Genomic DNA, 13,073 nt, shown 5'->3' on the forward strand with positions numbered 1-13,073 from the left:
ATTTACACATAAATAATTAGCTACCTGGACAAAGAGCTACATAACTATTTATCTAACTAGCTACCTAGTTATTGGACTAGTTAGCTAAAAACAGAACCAGCTAATTATTTAAGCTAGATAAATAGCCAGCTACCGTATTATTAGCCAGATAAATAGCTAGCTTGCTATATATTTATCTAACTTTATTGCACCAAACATAAAATATAGCTATTTATCTAGCTCTTTATCTAGCTATAGCTAGCTATCTTTCTAGTCCCACTAGCTGTTTCTAACAAAAACAACAATGATGATGCAGTTGTGTTAAGTTTGATAAGGTGGAGACATGTCCTAATGCATAAATAGGAATGAACTTGTAATTTCTGTATTTATTGGATTTGAAACTACATCCTTTATCAAAGCACCTGCTGCACTTTTTTCCTCTTTGGAATCAAACAGTTTGGATCCATCAGGATGGGAAAACCAGGAATTAATATTGGCTGGGAAAGCTGTGCATGATGCATCTCTAGTGAATCTCCATACTTATTGTGACTGAAAATGAAAATGTGTGACAGGAAGGACAAAGTGATTAGACCCTCACCCCGTCTCCCTGCCCCAGCCAGTAGCTTAGCCACCAGTTGCTGAAGGCTGTGGATCCGATCATGAGGACTATGATGAAGACGGTGAGGAAGGTGACGAAATAACCTGCAGACAAACAGTTTCACCAAATAAGACCGACAGTGAAGAGGATATCTGAAGAATATTGCTGCTGAGTCTGGTAAGTGTGTGTGTGGGCGTGAGTTTTTGTGTGTGTCAGACCTCCAACTGCTTGGCAGTACTGGTGGTAGATTCTCCAGGACACAGATCCCTCTGTGGAGGACTCCTGACTCACCAGCTGATCTTCACCCGTCACAGCGGCTGAACGGGAACAAAACTATCAAATAAAATCCTTGTTTGATTGAAACATGTTCTATTTGTACAGCCTAATACTGTATCTGAGATTGTCTGACCATTTTCGTGCTTTATTCGTTCCCTGTGACACTTCTTTTACCCTCTCAATTTGTCTTGATTTTGCCTATATTTGCACTTCTTACCAGTGCTTAATAAAGCTACATATATTTCAAATTCAACCCTCCCCCATCACTTCCTGGATTACCTGTGCTGCTTTATGATGGACGTTTTTCTGCGTTGCTATACTAATAAAAGTTTGCTGTTTTTGAAGCTTTCATATTCAGTGTTCCTCTAATTTTGTTTATTTTGTCATGGTTGTTAAAATTAAAGGTAAACCTGCTTCTACTAACATTACAATAAGATGAATACAGTTGGACATAAGTTATTTACACTGCCAATGGCAATGAAGAAGAAAACATGAGTCCTACAAATCTGAACAAATCAAAGTAACCTGTTTTGTGAAGTTAAAGCAGAAATGAAACAGACATCGAGCATCGAGTGAAACTTTGTGAATCATTGTTTTTAAGGTTCTGGTCTCCCATGTGGAGACTGTCCAACCCGTTGGGTCAGCATCACAGTGTACTGTCTACTGATGTCTGTTTACTTACGCTTCTGGTCTGCTGGCGCCCCATCATCAGTTTCATCTGACATGTCAAAAGCTGAAAAAAGGCACAGATGTTATTTTCTCGATCACGACTACAGCAGTTATAAAACTCAGCTTAACTAACAGTGATTAACATAACTAGCTTATGTGCTGCTCTTTGAAGAAAGCTAACTCCTAATGACACAAACTACCACAGGACCTAACTAGCCAAGTTTTTTTTGGTCTAGTTTCTAAGGCAAATATATCAAATATATTTGAAATTAGACAAAACTAACTTAGTAACTTTTCAGCACGATATAGGAGTTTGTTTAAAGTCAATAATTACTTTCTACCAACAATTATTTTTCATGTTCCACAGAAATAGACAGTCTTTGTTCTCATACCGGGGTTTACTATCCCACTGTCGGCAAGCTGTCTGATCTCAGCAGCCTCTTTGTGGGACGCCTCCTCCTCCTCCTTCTCTTCTTCCTCCTCCTTCTGCGTCTGACATTCCCAAACAATAAAGAACCCGGTGGTTACAGCTCGTTTTACGGCTGATTCTTCCGTTTAATACCCTGCGCTTGTAGAACGACAAAGCCGAAGTGAAGATTTTGTTCATAAAAACATTTTGTGACGCTCTCACTTCCGACTGCTCCATCTGGTAGTTGCTGATGAGCTGAGCGTAGCGTCCATTGGCCTTCATCAGTGCCTGGTGATTCCCGGCCTCCCTCACTTCGCCCTCTTCCAGAACCAGGATGTCGTCACAGAACTCCAGATACTGCAACACGCACGCCAAAGCAATCATCTAATTAGAGCCTTTTTATGAAAAAAAAAACATGAGTGGAGTTGCAAGTAATACTTGGAAAGCATTTTGTATTTTTATAGCGTTTTTCACAACTTCATTTAGGTCAGTGGTGTCCAAATGTTTTTTTTGCTGTGATGGCCAAAACTGGCACACACAAAATTTCATTAAGTCAAAATAGCAAAAATTAGTTTTACTATTATAATTATCAATTCCTTTGATATTCTCCACACAAAAAACAATAAAAAAAAAAATCTGTATATCATTAAAGATGTGAGACATAAAAACGGCTTTGGATTGTTGAATTATTAAAAGAAAAAACTGACAATTTCCAATTGTTGGGGGCATTATGAATTGTTTTCTATTTCGTTGGCTACATTGTTAGCATTCCTCTATTGCAGTACGGAGTCAAAAGAAATCATTTCAAGAGCAACAAATGGCCCGTGGGTCACACTTTGGACACACCTGATTTAGGTTATAATGCTGCTAACGTGAACACTGACCTCTAATTCAGGGGTGACCAAAGTGTGGCCCAGGAGCCTTTTGTGGCCCTTACAGGGATTTAGTGCAGACAAAAACGGCACAAACTTGGATTTCCGCTCAAGGTTAGAGGTCGATGCAGTTAAAAAAAATGATACAATATGTTTTCCCTTGCCTTCTAAAAAAGATACAAAAATCAAAGTTTCTAAAAATGGAATGTACAACACAACGTACTGATGTTTTGTCAAACATGAATTTCTTTTTTTTTTCCATTTTAACATCATAGTAAACAAACCCACAAACATCCAGTGATTTGTACTCAAGTTCTTGAAGAACAAGTGATCCACATTCTGTTCTTGTTTGAATAATAATCAAGAAACTGATAAGATAATGTTTGTATTTTTTTTTTTAGTTTTTTAAACAAAGTAAAACAAACCTGCAAAAATGTGATGTTTCAAACCAACATAAAACATACACCTCTACAGAAATCAGACTTTTACTATTTTACTATTTTTGTTGCATGTTGTTCGTATTCTTGAAGGTAAAAGTGAGACGCATCTGTCTTTATTTTGAAAAAATCAAAATGTTGTGGCCCTCAATTACCTTCAACTCGACAGTTTTTGTCCCACTTGGCAAAAAGTTTGTGTGATCCTACCTGGAGTTGATGTGTGACGAGTATGATGGATTTTCCTTGAAGCTCTTTCTTTATGCATTCTTCAAAGATGTGTTTCCCCACGTGGGCATCGACAGCAGACAGCGGATCGTCCAGCAGGTAGATGTCTTTGTTGGCGTAGACGGCCCTTGCCAGGCTGATCCTCTGCTTCTGTCCTCCTGACAGGTTGAGCCCCCGTTCTCCAATCTGACAAAAAAAAAAAAACAGCAACATAAGAACCATGACATCTCTCCCCAATAAATCTTTTTAAAAATCCACCTGAAAATGGGACTTTGTGCATACAAAATAAACTGAAAGTGAAACTCCCATATTACGTAGATTCATTACACAAAGAGTGAAATATTTCAAGCCTTAATTTCTTGTCATTTTGATGATTACTGCTTACAGATAACGAACACCCAAAGTTTAGTGTCGCAGAAAATTTGAATGTTGTAAGAAAATTAAATATTTTTTTCATCAAAAGGTTAAGTGGAAGGAGTAAAAGGAAAGGTGCAACCATGGAGATGAAGATGCTGATTTAATCTTCCAGCAGGATTTGGTTCCTGTCCACACCGACAGTGGAAGCTCCTGTTCCCCCTTCATGCCACATTGATGCAGTAATTCATGCAAGTATTTAGTGCTTAGAAATGAACATACTTTTAATAAGCCTGACATTCCTCTCAGTCAGATTCAGATTCAAAATGAGTGTCTGTAGATATTCATATACCTATGGCCAGACCCAAAACAGGAACACTGGCAGAAGAAGGTTAAAGAGATCACTTGCCTCGGTCCGATCTCCATATGGAAGTATCTGAAGGTCAGCTCTGAGGCTGCACACATCCAAAACCCGGTCATATCTGTATAACATAAACACAGGACGGCTTTTAGTTTGACACTTGCGGTGCTGTGAAAATCTGTTTTTGCCAAATGCATATTTCCTTCTATGCTTTTTTGTTTCACTTTTATGTTTCAGATCAAACAAACTTTAATATCAGACAAGGATAACCCAATCAAAGACAAGCTGCTAATTTGTATTTACTCAGGCTGTCCTTGTTTTTTCATAAAAATAACATCTAAAGCCCTGTAGACCTCTGAACCTCTGCTAGTCATGAGCTGCGCATCCGTTGACCATGTAATTTCGCAATTTGGCAATTTGAAAAAAAATTGACTTTATTGTGGCAATTTCAAAAGAAAAAAAAACACACAATTCCTTTGTCGATAAAAACTTTTCACCACTAGGATGAAGCGAGTTTTTTTGGCCCCATAGAAATCAGTTTATATTACAAAACTGCAATGGAAATTGTGCTTTTTCAACGTTAGCGGAATACTGACAAAGTTTTGAGTACATTTGTGATAGAAATACAGCTGGTGTCAGTGCTCATGATTCAACAATAAGCAAAGAAAATGACCAAGCTCACATTTCCTGATGGTTTTGGAAGGTGTGTGTCCCGTAACGGGCGACACACACGACAGATGTAACTTATATCTGGAGTAGCACTAGTGCACTTAAACATGGTGGGAGTGTCATTGTCTGCGGCTACTTTGGAGCAGAAAAATCATCCGAGGCACGTTAGCAAATATCACCTCAGAAAAGGGAATTATGGCCTAGTCAAATTCTGGGGTCGGATCCGGCTAAGATGGTTTGGAAGAAGCTTAAATATACATTACAACTAGACTAATGTAGAACAATTCAGCAATGAAGAGTAGGCCAAAACAGTCAGTGCTGTAACAGGAAAACTTCCTAACATTACATTTTCAAAAAGGAAGTGAAGCTCTCATTAGAAAAGTGGATTTTCTGTTTAATCTTTTACTGATATCAAAATTTGCTTGATAATCCAAAGCAAAATTAATCTGTAATGGGGCAAATACTTTTTTCCAGCTCTGTACAAAGTGGAACAATCATAAAAACATTGGGAAATATGTCAACAAACAATGAAAAGCATCATTACGTCATTTTATATCTGAATGTTAGCCAGGCTTTTTGCTGCCTCAGTGATAACAGCTGTCTTTCTTTAAAATATAGACATTTAAACCAGTAAACACATTTATCCCAAGAATTATTCACCTGTAGCTTATCTCGTACATTTTTACGGACAATTCTTATCTTAACTTCCATCCAGTCTCTCCCCATAAAGTCCTCACTATATGCAGATCAGCAGTCAGCCTTATGCTAGCATGAAGCTGCCAGATAACACAGATGACCTCTGACCTCGTCTAACCGCCACGACAGATCAGACTTCACGTTCTCCTAGTCAAACATTTTTCATGTGAGATAACCTTCAAAGCAGACTGCTTTTAAAGGAAAAAACCCAACAAAACTTTAGCTTGTCCGTTTGGCTTGTGTTAGCACAGAACACCTAGCATAGATTATCATTTGATATGTTTAGCCAACACTCTGAGTTTATTCTGCAACTAATAGTGGCAGTGCAGTAGGGTTGAGCGACATGGACTTATATAGCAATAAAACTGACAATAAACTGTATTTATTTTTTTGTTTTTAGGTCTCTGTGTGGCTGTGACTGCATGACTCAGCAATCATGGCCCCTCAAGCACAAACACTGTTCTAGAAAAACATTCCCGTTTATTACGCGTTTCTTTAGCACACCAGTCACTTAAACAAGAGCGATTTGTATCACTAAACTGCACTACAATAACCGCTTTTAATCATATTTTCAAATGCATCGATATTCATTGATACTCTCATCTCAACAAACAGTGGAGAAAATTTTAAAAAATATTAATCCTGACAAGATAAACAGTTTTGGAGGGTTTTAAATGTATTTAACTGGAATTTATCTCAACAATGATAAATCTAAATTGTTATCACGATAAGAGTTTTATCACGATAAATGATAAACGATACAATAAATGCCCAACCCTAAACGTGTAGTTACTTGGCCTGGTCGAAAGCTTCCCCCATCAGAATATTTTCTTGAACGGTTCCGTGGAAAATCCAGGCCTGCTGGGAGACGTAGGCGAACGTCCCGTCAGCTATGATGGAGCCCCGAATAAGGTGCATCTGCAAGAAAACGAGAAGATCACTTAGACTGCAGGAGCGCTACAAAAACTAGGTAGCTAGAGGGCAAAGTATGATGGAGTGAAAAGAAACTGGAAAAAATCTGAGAAAGACAAAAAAAAGATAAAGCGACCTGTTCTAGAATGCTGGAAATGAGCGACGTCTTTCCGCTCCCCACGTTGCCGCACACGCCCAGCAGGTTGCCCTTCAGGAAGCAAAAATAAAGCCCTTTAGTTGCCCTTCAACTGGGTCCACAACAAGCTCACCGGATTCGCTGCAGACCTTGGGCAGAGTGAAGGAGATGTTCTTCAGCGTTGCTAAGCTCTCACTCAGATCCGTGTCGTCTTGCTTGCGGTTCTTCATCTGGCCGTTGGGGAGGTCTGGCCCGCTGGCTGCCTTGGTCCAGGACAGCGTTGCGTTTCTCATCTCTACAGAGGTGTGGTTGCCTTTCCTTTGCTCCAGGTAGGGCTTGGGATTCTGGACCAGCAGGATTTTCTGAAACAGCAGCCACACATCGGATTAGGGGCATTTATCGTATCGTTTATCGCTTATCACTTATTGTAAACAATTTTTTTTATCATGAACAGGATTTGATTTATCGTTGTCTCAATAATTTTTGTCAATTAAATGAAAACCAAAATTGATGGAATTATTGAAAAAGTTTTTTTTTAAACAATTTTCTCCGGTGTTTGTTGTCAATAGATTTCAGTAAAATTTTATTAAATGCAGTTACTGTGTGCAGCTTAGTGACATCACGCATTTTAAGTAACTGGCAACCCAAAAACGACAAATTCTTACCAAGTATTTTGGTCTAATTTCTAGTGCAAATATCTTACACTTGAAATAAAACTAAACTAATTTACAAGTAACTTCTGAGCAAGAAATAGGAGTTTGTATTAAGTAAATAAGCCCAAAAACAATTGATAAGATTTTGTGATGCTATGAATGCTGTGGCATAGAGTTACCACAAAAAAAAAAACAATAAATAATTTTATTTATCATAATTTTTAATTGTTATCACAATAGTACCACAAAATATTGCAATAAAATTCTTAATCCATATCACCATTTCAGTTTTAGAGTGCCTATCACTGACTTCCTGATACGTAGGCCTGTCGCGATAAACGATAAATCGATTAATCGTACGATAAATTAAAACTATCGATGTCATTTCAATTATCGGCATTATCGTCTCTTCCGGCCTTTTTCTCTTTCTGTTGATGACACCGAATGAAAAAAGGCTCAACTCCGATGCTCTCCACTGACCCTCCTTCCTCATTTCCTTAGTGTAAAGCCCAGCACACACTACACGATCTTAGAGCTGTCGGCCGATTGTCGCCCATTTTCAAAACCTGACAGATCACACATTAGCCGACAGAAATCCTAGGTATAACGATTCGATGGGGTTCGTTCCTGCCATGTGGTGTCCAACAATGGGCACAAAATAATGGCTACAAGTCCAGTGAACTAATTTTAAAACCAGGTATTAATCAATGCTTTACTACAATCTACCTGCAATGCATGTGGCTAGTGTCAGCATAAAGTCCTGACTGAATGAAAATCATTATAACCTATTTATGTCACGTTAACGAAGAACAGCTGAAAAGTTACCGGTTTCGCTCCAACTCCTCCCCTTGTCATTTCTATATTCTTTGCATGTTGAATAAACATTAATGTTGTTTCCACATATCATCTCCAATGTCCGCTGGACTTCGGGTTGCTCCGTGTCAACTGTTTGGGATTCCCCTCCATAATTTCCCCTCAGAAAACACGGAGGAGAATCCACGCTTTCTGATTGGCTGCCTGTCACATTCAACAGGCTGTGTTAAGATCCCAGTCGGGGAAAAACCCCTGATTTAGATCGGAGGGGCCACGATGATCTACCGTAACACACCACACAATCTTAGAAAGATCAACGTTTTAAGATTGTTGTAAGGGGAAAAATAGGAGCAAAAATCATGTAGTGTGAATTATTGCATCAGGTAGTCGATGTGCCCATCTTCTCTATTTAAATCTAATTATTACTGAAGGGCAACATAATATACAGACTTCATAATCTGCACTCTTTTGGTTGAATGCAGTATTTATTTACACTTTGGCTTTATGTTGTTTAGTTTTTTTTCCAGTACATTTTTTGTTAATGGAGACTGAGAATCCATTTTATTTTTGTTTTTGGTTGTTTTGTTTATTTTGTTTACCAGTTCCAGTGTTTAGTGTTCTTTTGAAAATAAAGTGTATCTAACTTTGGCAAGAAATCACATGGATTATTACATCATTTTCAGTGTAAAAAGGTCTTCAAACAATATTATCGTTTATCGCAATAATTTTTGAGACAATTAATCGTTCAGCAAAATTTGCTATCGTGACAGGCCTACTTATTATTAACACTGGATTCATATAGCAGGTTTTTGTATAGTTTTGAGATCATGCCTTTTGTTGATTCACCTTTTGCTATTGATAATAAAATTTCTTCAGTCTTGGTCATATCTGTTGAGATTTTTTGCCATTCACTATGATTCTGGAGATAATGTCTAAGTTGCAAGTATCTGTAAAAATTAGTTTTTTGTGGATTAAATTCCCTTTGGATTTGTTCAAAAGATTTCATTATTGATCCATTAAAAAGCTGTGCTATAAATACCAGTCCCCCTTTTGTCCATCTCTCAAACCCTGTATCCATAGTAGCTGGGGTAAAATCTGGAATCTTCGCTATTTTTTACAATTCTTGATATAGAGTCAGGGAAATTAAATTTCTTTTTTATTCTTGACCAAATGTTAATCGTTTTCTTAATCCAGCAATTTTGAATTTTGAGATTTCTTTGAACCCTCCTTGTTGTAAAGGGCAGTGACTCTAGGGACAGATTTGGGCAGGCTCTTTGCTCCATATATACCCATATTGTCTCTTGATCCTTTGCTAACCATAGAGCTATGGCTCTCAGTTGAGCAGCTAAATAATAATTCTCTACTTCCGGTAAACCTAACCCTCCATTACTCTTTGAGGACTGAAGTATTTTAAATTTGATTCTTGCCTTTTTATTTGCCATACAAACCTTGATATTCTTTTATCCATCTCTTTAAAAAAGGAGTTAGGAATGGAAACTGGGAGTGATTGGAATACAAACAGTAGTCTTGGTAATACATTCATTCTGACTGTTTCTACCCTCCCCCTGAGGGTCAGTGGTAGGATCTCCCATCTTTCTAGGTCTTTTATAATTTCCTTCTTCAGTTTCTCATAGTTTGCTTTGAATAATTGTGAAGTTCGAGGTCTGATAATTATGCCCAAGTATCTAAATCCTTTATCGGTCCATTTGAACTTTACTTTATCTTTTAGCTGTGCTGAGCATTCCCCTGATACCATCATTGCTACTGATTTACTTTCGTTACTCACATACCCAGAGATATTCCCATATTCTTTAAGGCTTTCTAGTAGAGCTGGTACTGACCGGAGTGGTTCTGTTAGGAGTACTAATAGATCGTCGGCAAACAGTGATATTTTATGTTCCACCCCTCCCTCGTCTCTTATTCCCTGGATTTGTTTATTCTGTCTTATTGCTTCTGCCATCGGTTCAATATTAACCGCGAATAGTAGAGGGCTTAGACCAGGGGTGGCGAACACGCGGCTCTCGAGCCGCATGCGGCTCTCGACCAATAAGAATGCGGCTCTTTGCCTGTTACCATATTTTCTATATACTGTGGCTCTTTCCTCGTTTCATGTTTCTTTTCTTCTTCTTTTTTATATTTAAACACACTTAAATCCATCAGGGGTTATTAAAAACAAATAATAATATTTTAAAATTAATAAATTAATTTGACAGATTGGGTGTTTTTTATGAGACGTAAGACGTAAGAGACGTAAGTGACCGCCAATCATATGCGCGGATTACGTCTCATGCCGGGAAATTAGGTAAACATTTTATATGCCTGCAGACCGCAGACTTACCTTCTTTGTAAAAATGGCAAAATGCAAAGCTAAACGAAAATATGACGATGAACACAGGACATTTCTGGAAGAATGGGAAGATGCTTACTTTTTTATTGAACGGAATGGCAAATCGCTCTGTTTATTATGCGATACCACGATATCACATTACAAGGCTTCAAACCTTCAGCGTCATTTTAGCACACTCCATGCTAATATTGACAAGGATTTCCCCAAAGGTACTGAACTACGGAAGCAAAAATTGAGCACATTGAAAAGCCAGGTAAAAAGACAGTCTCAAATGTTTCAGCAATTGACCAAGCGTGGAGAAGCTGTGACACTTGCATCCTATAAAGTGGCATGGAATATTGCCCGTGCTAAAAAAAAAAGAGCCGCCCTCAAACTGCTGTCGATGTTCTCCTCAACATATGTCTGCGAATCCCTGTTTTCTACCTTGAAACACGTGAAGTCCAAGCATCGGTCCGTTCTGACTGACACTCACGTAAAGGAACTGCTCCGAGTGGCTACAACTGAATACCAACCTGATTTGCAGAGGATTACTAGAAACAAGAGATGCCAGAAATCCCACTGAGATTATCACCCCATCACCTCCAGCAAGGTAAGAAACTCTGTGATGTAGTTTGAAAAAAATACCATTTGACTAAACATGCCTGTGTGAATATTTCAATATTGATCAATTTACATTATACAGGCCCTATCTATGTATCTGAAGTGTGTTCATTAGTTGCGTGTGTCAGAGCGAGGGATAGAGAGAGCAGTGCCTGTGTGGAGAGGGAGGTGTCTGACCTCCAGGGTAGTTGCTGTATTACCTCTGGCTAAGCTGCATTTGATGTGTGTGTTGAGGGTGGACACTTGAGGGTTATGTTGTAAGAAGAGGAGTGTGTTATTAGAAAAATATATGGTTTTAATTATGTGTGTTTGTGTGCGCATGTGTGTGTGTCTGTCTTGGCAGGTCAGCGCGTGGTGTGGCTCTTGGACTTTCACAGTTAAAGATTTCGGCTCTTTGTGTCTAACTTGTTCGCCACCCCTGGCTTAGACAGTCCCCCTGTCTAACTCCTCTCTTGAGATCAAAAAATTCTGAACAGTACCCATTAATTCGAATTCGGGATTTTGGATTTTTATAGATTACTTTCACCCACTCAACAAATTGCTGTGAAAATCCAAATCTCAATAATGTCTGGTATAGAAAACTCCATTTTACCTTGTCAAAAGCCTTTTGGGCATCTAAACTAATTAAAAGGGAGGATAATGATTTAAATTTTGTATATGACATTACATTTAATATTCTTCTAATATTGTTTGCTCCCTGCCTCCCCAGAATAAATCGCATTTGGTCTGGTCTAATCAATTTAGCTATATATTTTTGCATTCTTTTTGCCATTATACTTGTTAGTATTTTTACATCGTTGCATAATAAGCTCATGGGTCTGTAGCCTTCACACATAGTTGGGTCTTTACCTTCTTTATAGATTACCGATATAATGGCTTCAGACCGTGATTTAGGGGGGTCCCCCTCTGTTAGTGCATAGTTGAATACCTTACATATTGCTGGCGTTAGTTCTTGGCTAAATGTTTTGTAGAATTGCCCTGGCAGTCCATCTGTCCCCGGAGGTTTGTTGTTTTTGAGGTTTTTAATAACATTCATAATTTCCTGTGAAGTTATAGGTCGGGTCATTTCCAGCGACTCTTCTTCTGACAAAGTTGGGAGATTAATCTTTTTGAAAAAAGAGGATGTTACATCTTCCTGAGTGTTTTTGTCCGTATTATCATATAGTTTTTTATAGTATTCTGCGAATTCTTCAGCTATTTCTTTGGGTTGTGTTTTAGTCTGCATTGTTGAGGGGTGTTTTATTTTGGGGACGTGTCTATTTATTTGGGCTTTCCTAAGTTGAAATGCAAAAAGGCGACTCGCCCTATTGCCCGACTCAGAGGTCAGTCCTGACTCAGAGGTCAGTCCTGACTCGGAGGCCGGTCCCAACTCGGCCCCAACTCAGAGGCCGGACCCGAGTCAGAGGCCGGCCCCGACTCAGAGGCCGGCCCCGAGTCAGAGGCCGGACCCGAGTCAGGGGCCGGACCCGAGTCAGAGGCCGGTCCCGAGGCAGGGGCCGGACCCGAGCCAGAGGCTGGTCCCGACTCAGAGGCCAGACCCGACTCAGAGGCCGGACAGGACTCAGAGGCCGGTTCCGAGTCAGAGGTCGGTCCCGAGTCAGAAGCCGGTCCCGAGCCAGGGGCCGGTCCCGTCTCAGAGGCCGGACCGGACTCAGAGGCCGGTTCCGAGTCAGAGGCCGGTCCCGAGTCAGAGGCGGGTCCCGACTCAGAGGCCGGTCCCGAGTCAGAGGCCGGTCCCAAGCCAGGGGCCGGTCCTGAGCCAGGGGCCGGACCCGAGCTAGGGGCCGGTCCCGACTCAGAGGCCGGACCCGACTCAGAGGCCGGACCGGACTCAGAGGCCGGTCCCGAGTCAGAGGCCGGTCCCGAGACAGGAGCAGGTCCCGACTCAGAGGCCGGTCCCGAGCCAGGGGCAGGTCCCGACTCAGAGACCGGCGCCGAGTCAGAGGCCGGCCCCGAGTCAGAGGCCGGCCCCGAGTCAGAGGCCGGACCGGACTCAGAGGCCGGTCCCGAGTCAGAGGCCGGTCCCGAGACAGGAGCAGGTCCCGACTCAGAGGCCGGTCCCGAGCC

At 40.3% G+C, this 13,073-nt stretch overlaps 1 protein-coding gene across 1 annotated transcript in view; it reads right to left on the reverse strand.

The window, feature by feature from the left end:
- Nucleotides 1–13,073, reverse strand: part of abcc12 (ATP binding cassette subfamily C member 12) — a 39,224-nt gene that overhangs the window by 7,692 nt on the left and 18,459 nt on the right. The window contains exons 11-20 of the mRNA XM_023332606.1: nucleotides 6,743–6,955; nucleotides 6,594–6,665; nucleotides 6,339–6,463; nucleotides 4,229–4,301; nucleotides 3,448–3,651; nucleotides 2,154–2,288; nucleotides 1,915–2,014; nucleotides 1,536–1,586; nucleotides 796–894; nucleotides 578–681 (exon numbers count right to left, since the gene is read on the reverse strand). Coding sequence (XP_023188374.1) covers nucleotides 578–681; nucleotides 796–894; nucleotides 1,536–1,586; nucleotides 1,915–2,014; nucleotides 2,154–2,288; nucleotides 3,448–3,651; nucleotides 4,229–4,301; nucleotides 6,339–6,463; nucleotides 6,594–6,665; nucleotides 6,743–6,955 — 1,176 coding nt within the window. The remainder of the gene's footprint in view (nucleotides 1–577; nucleotides 682–795; nucleotides 895–1,535; nucleotides 1,587–1,914; nucleotides 2,015–2,153; nucleotides 2,289–3,447; nucleotides 3,652–4,228; nucleotides 4,302–6,338; nucleotides 6,464–6,593; nucleotides 6,666–6,742; nucleotides 6,956–13,073) is intronic.

The sequence above is a fragment of the Xiphophorus maculatus genome, chromosome 4 (assembly GCF_002775205.1).
Source record: "Xiphophorus maculatus strain JP 163 A chromosome 4, X_maculatus-5.0-male, whole genome shotgun sequence".
NCBI lineage: Eukaryota > Metazoa > Chordata > Actinopteri > Cyprinodontiformes > Poeciliidae > Xiphophorus > Xiphophorus maculatus.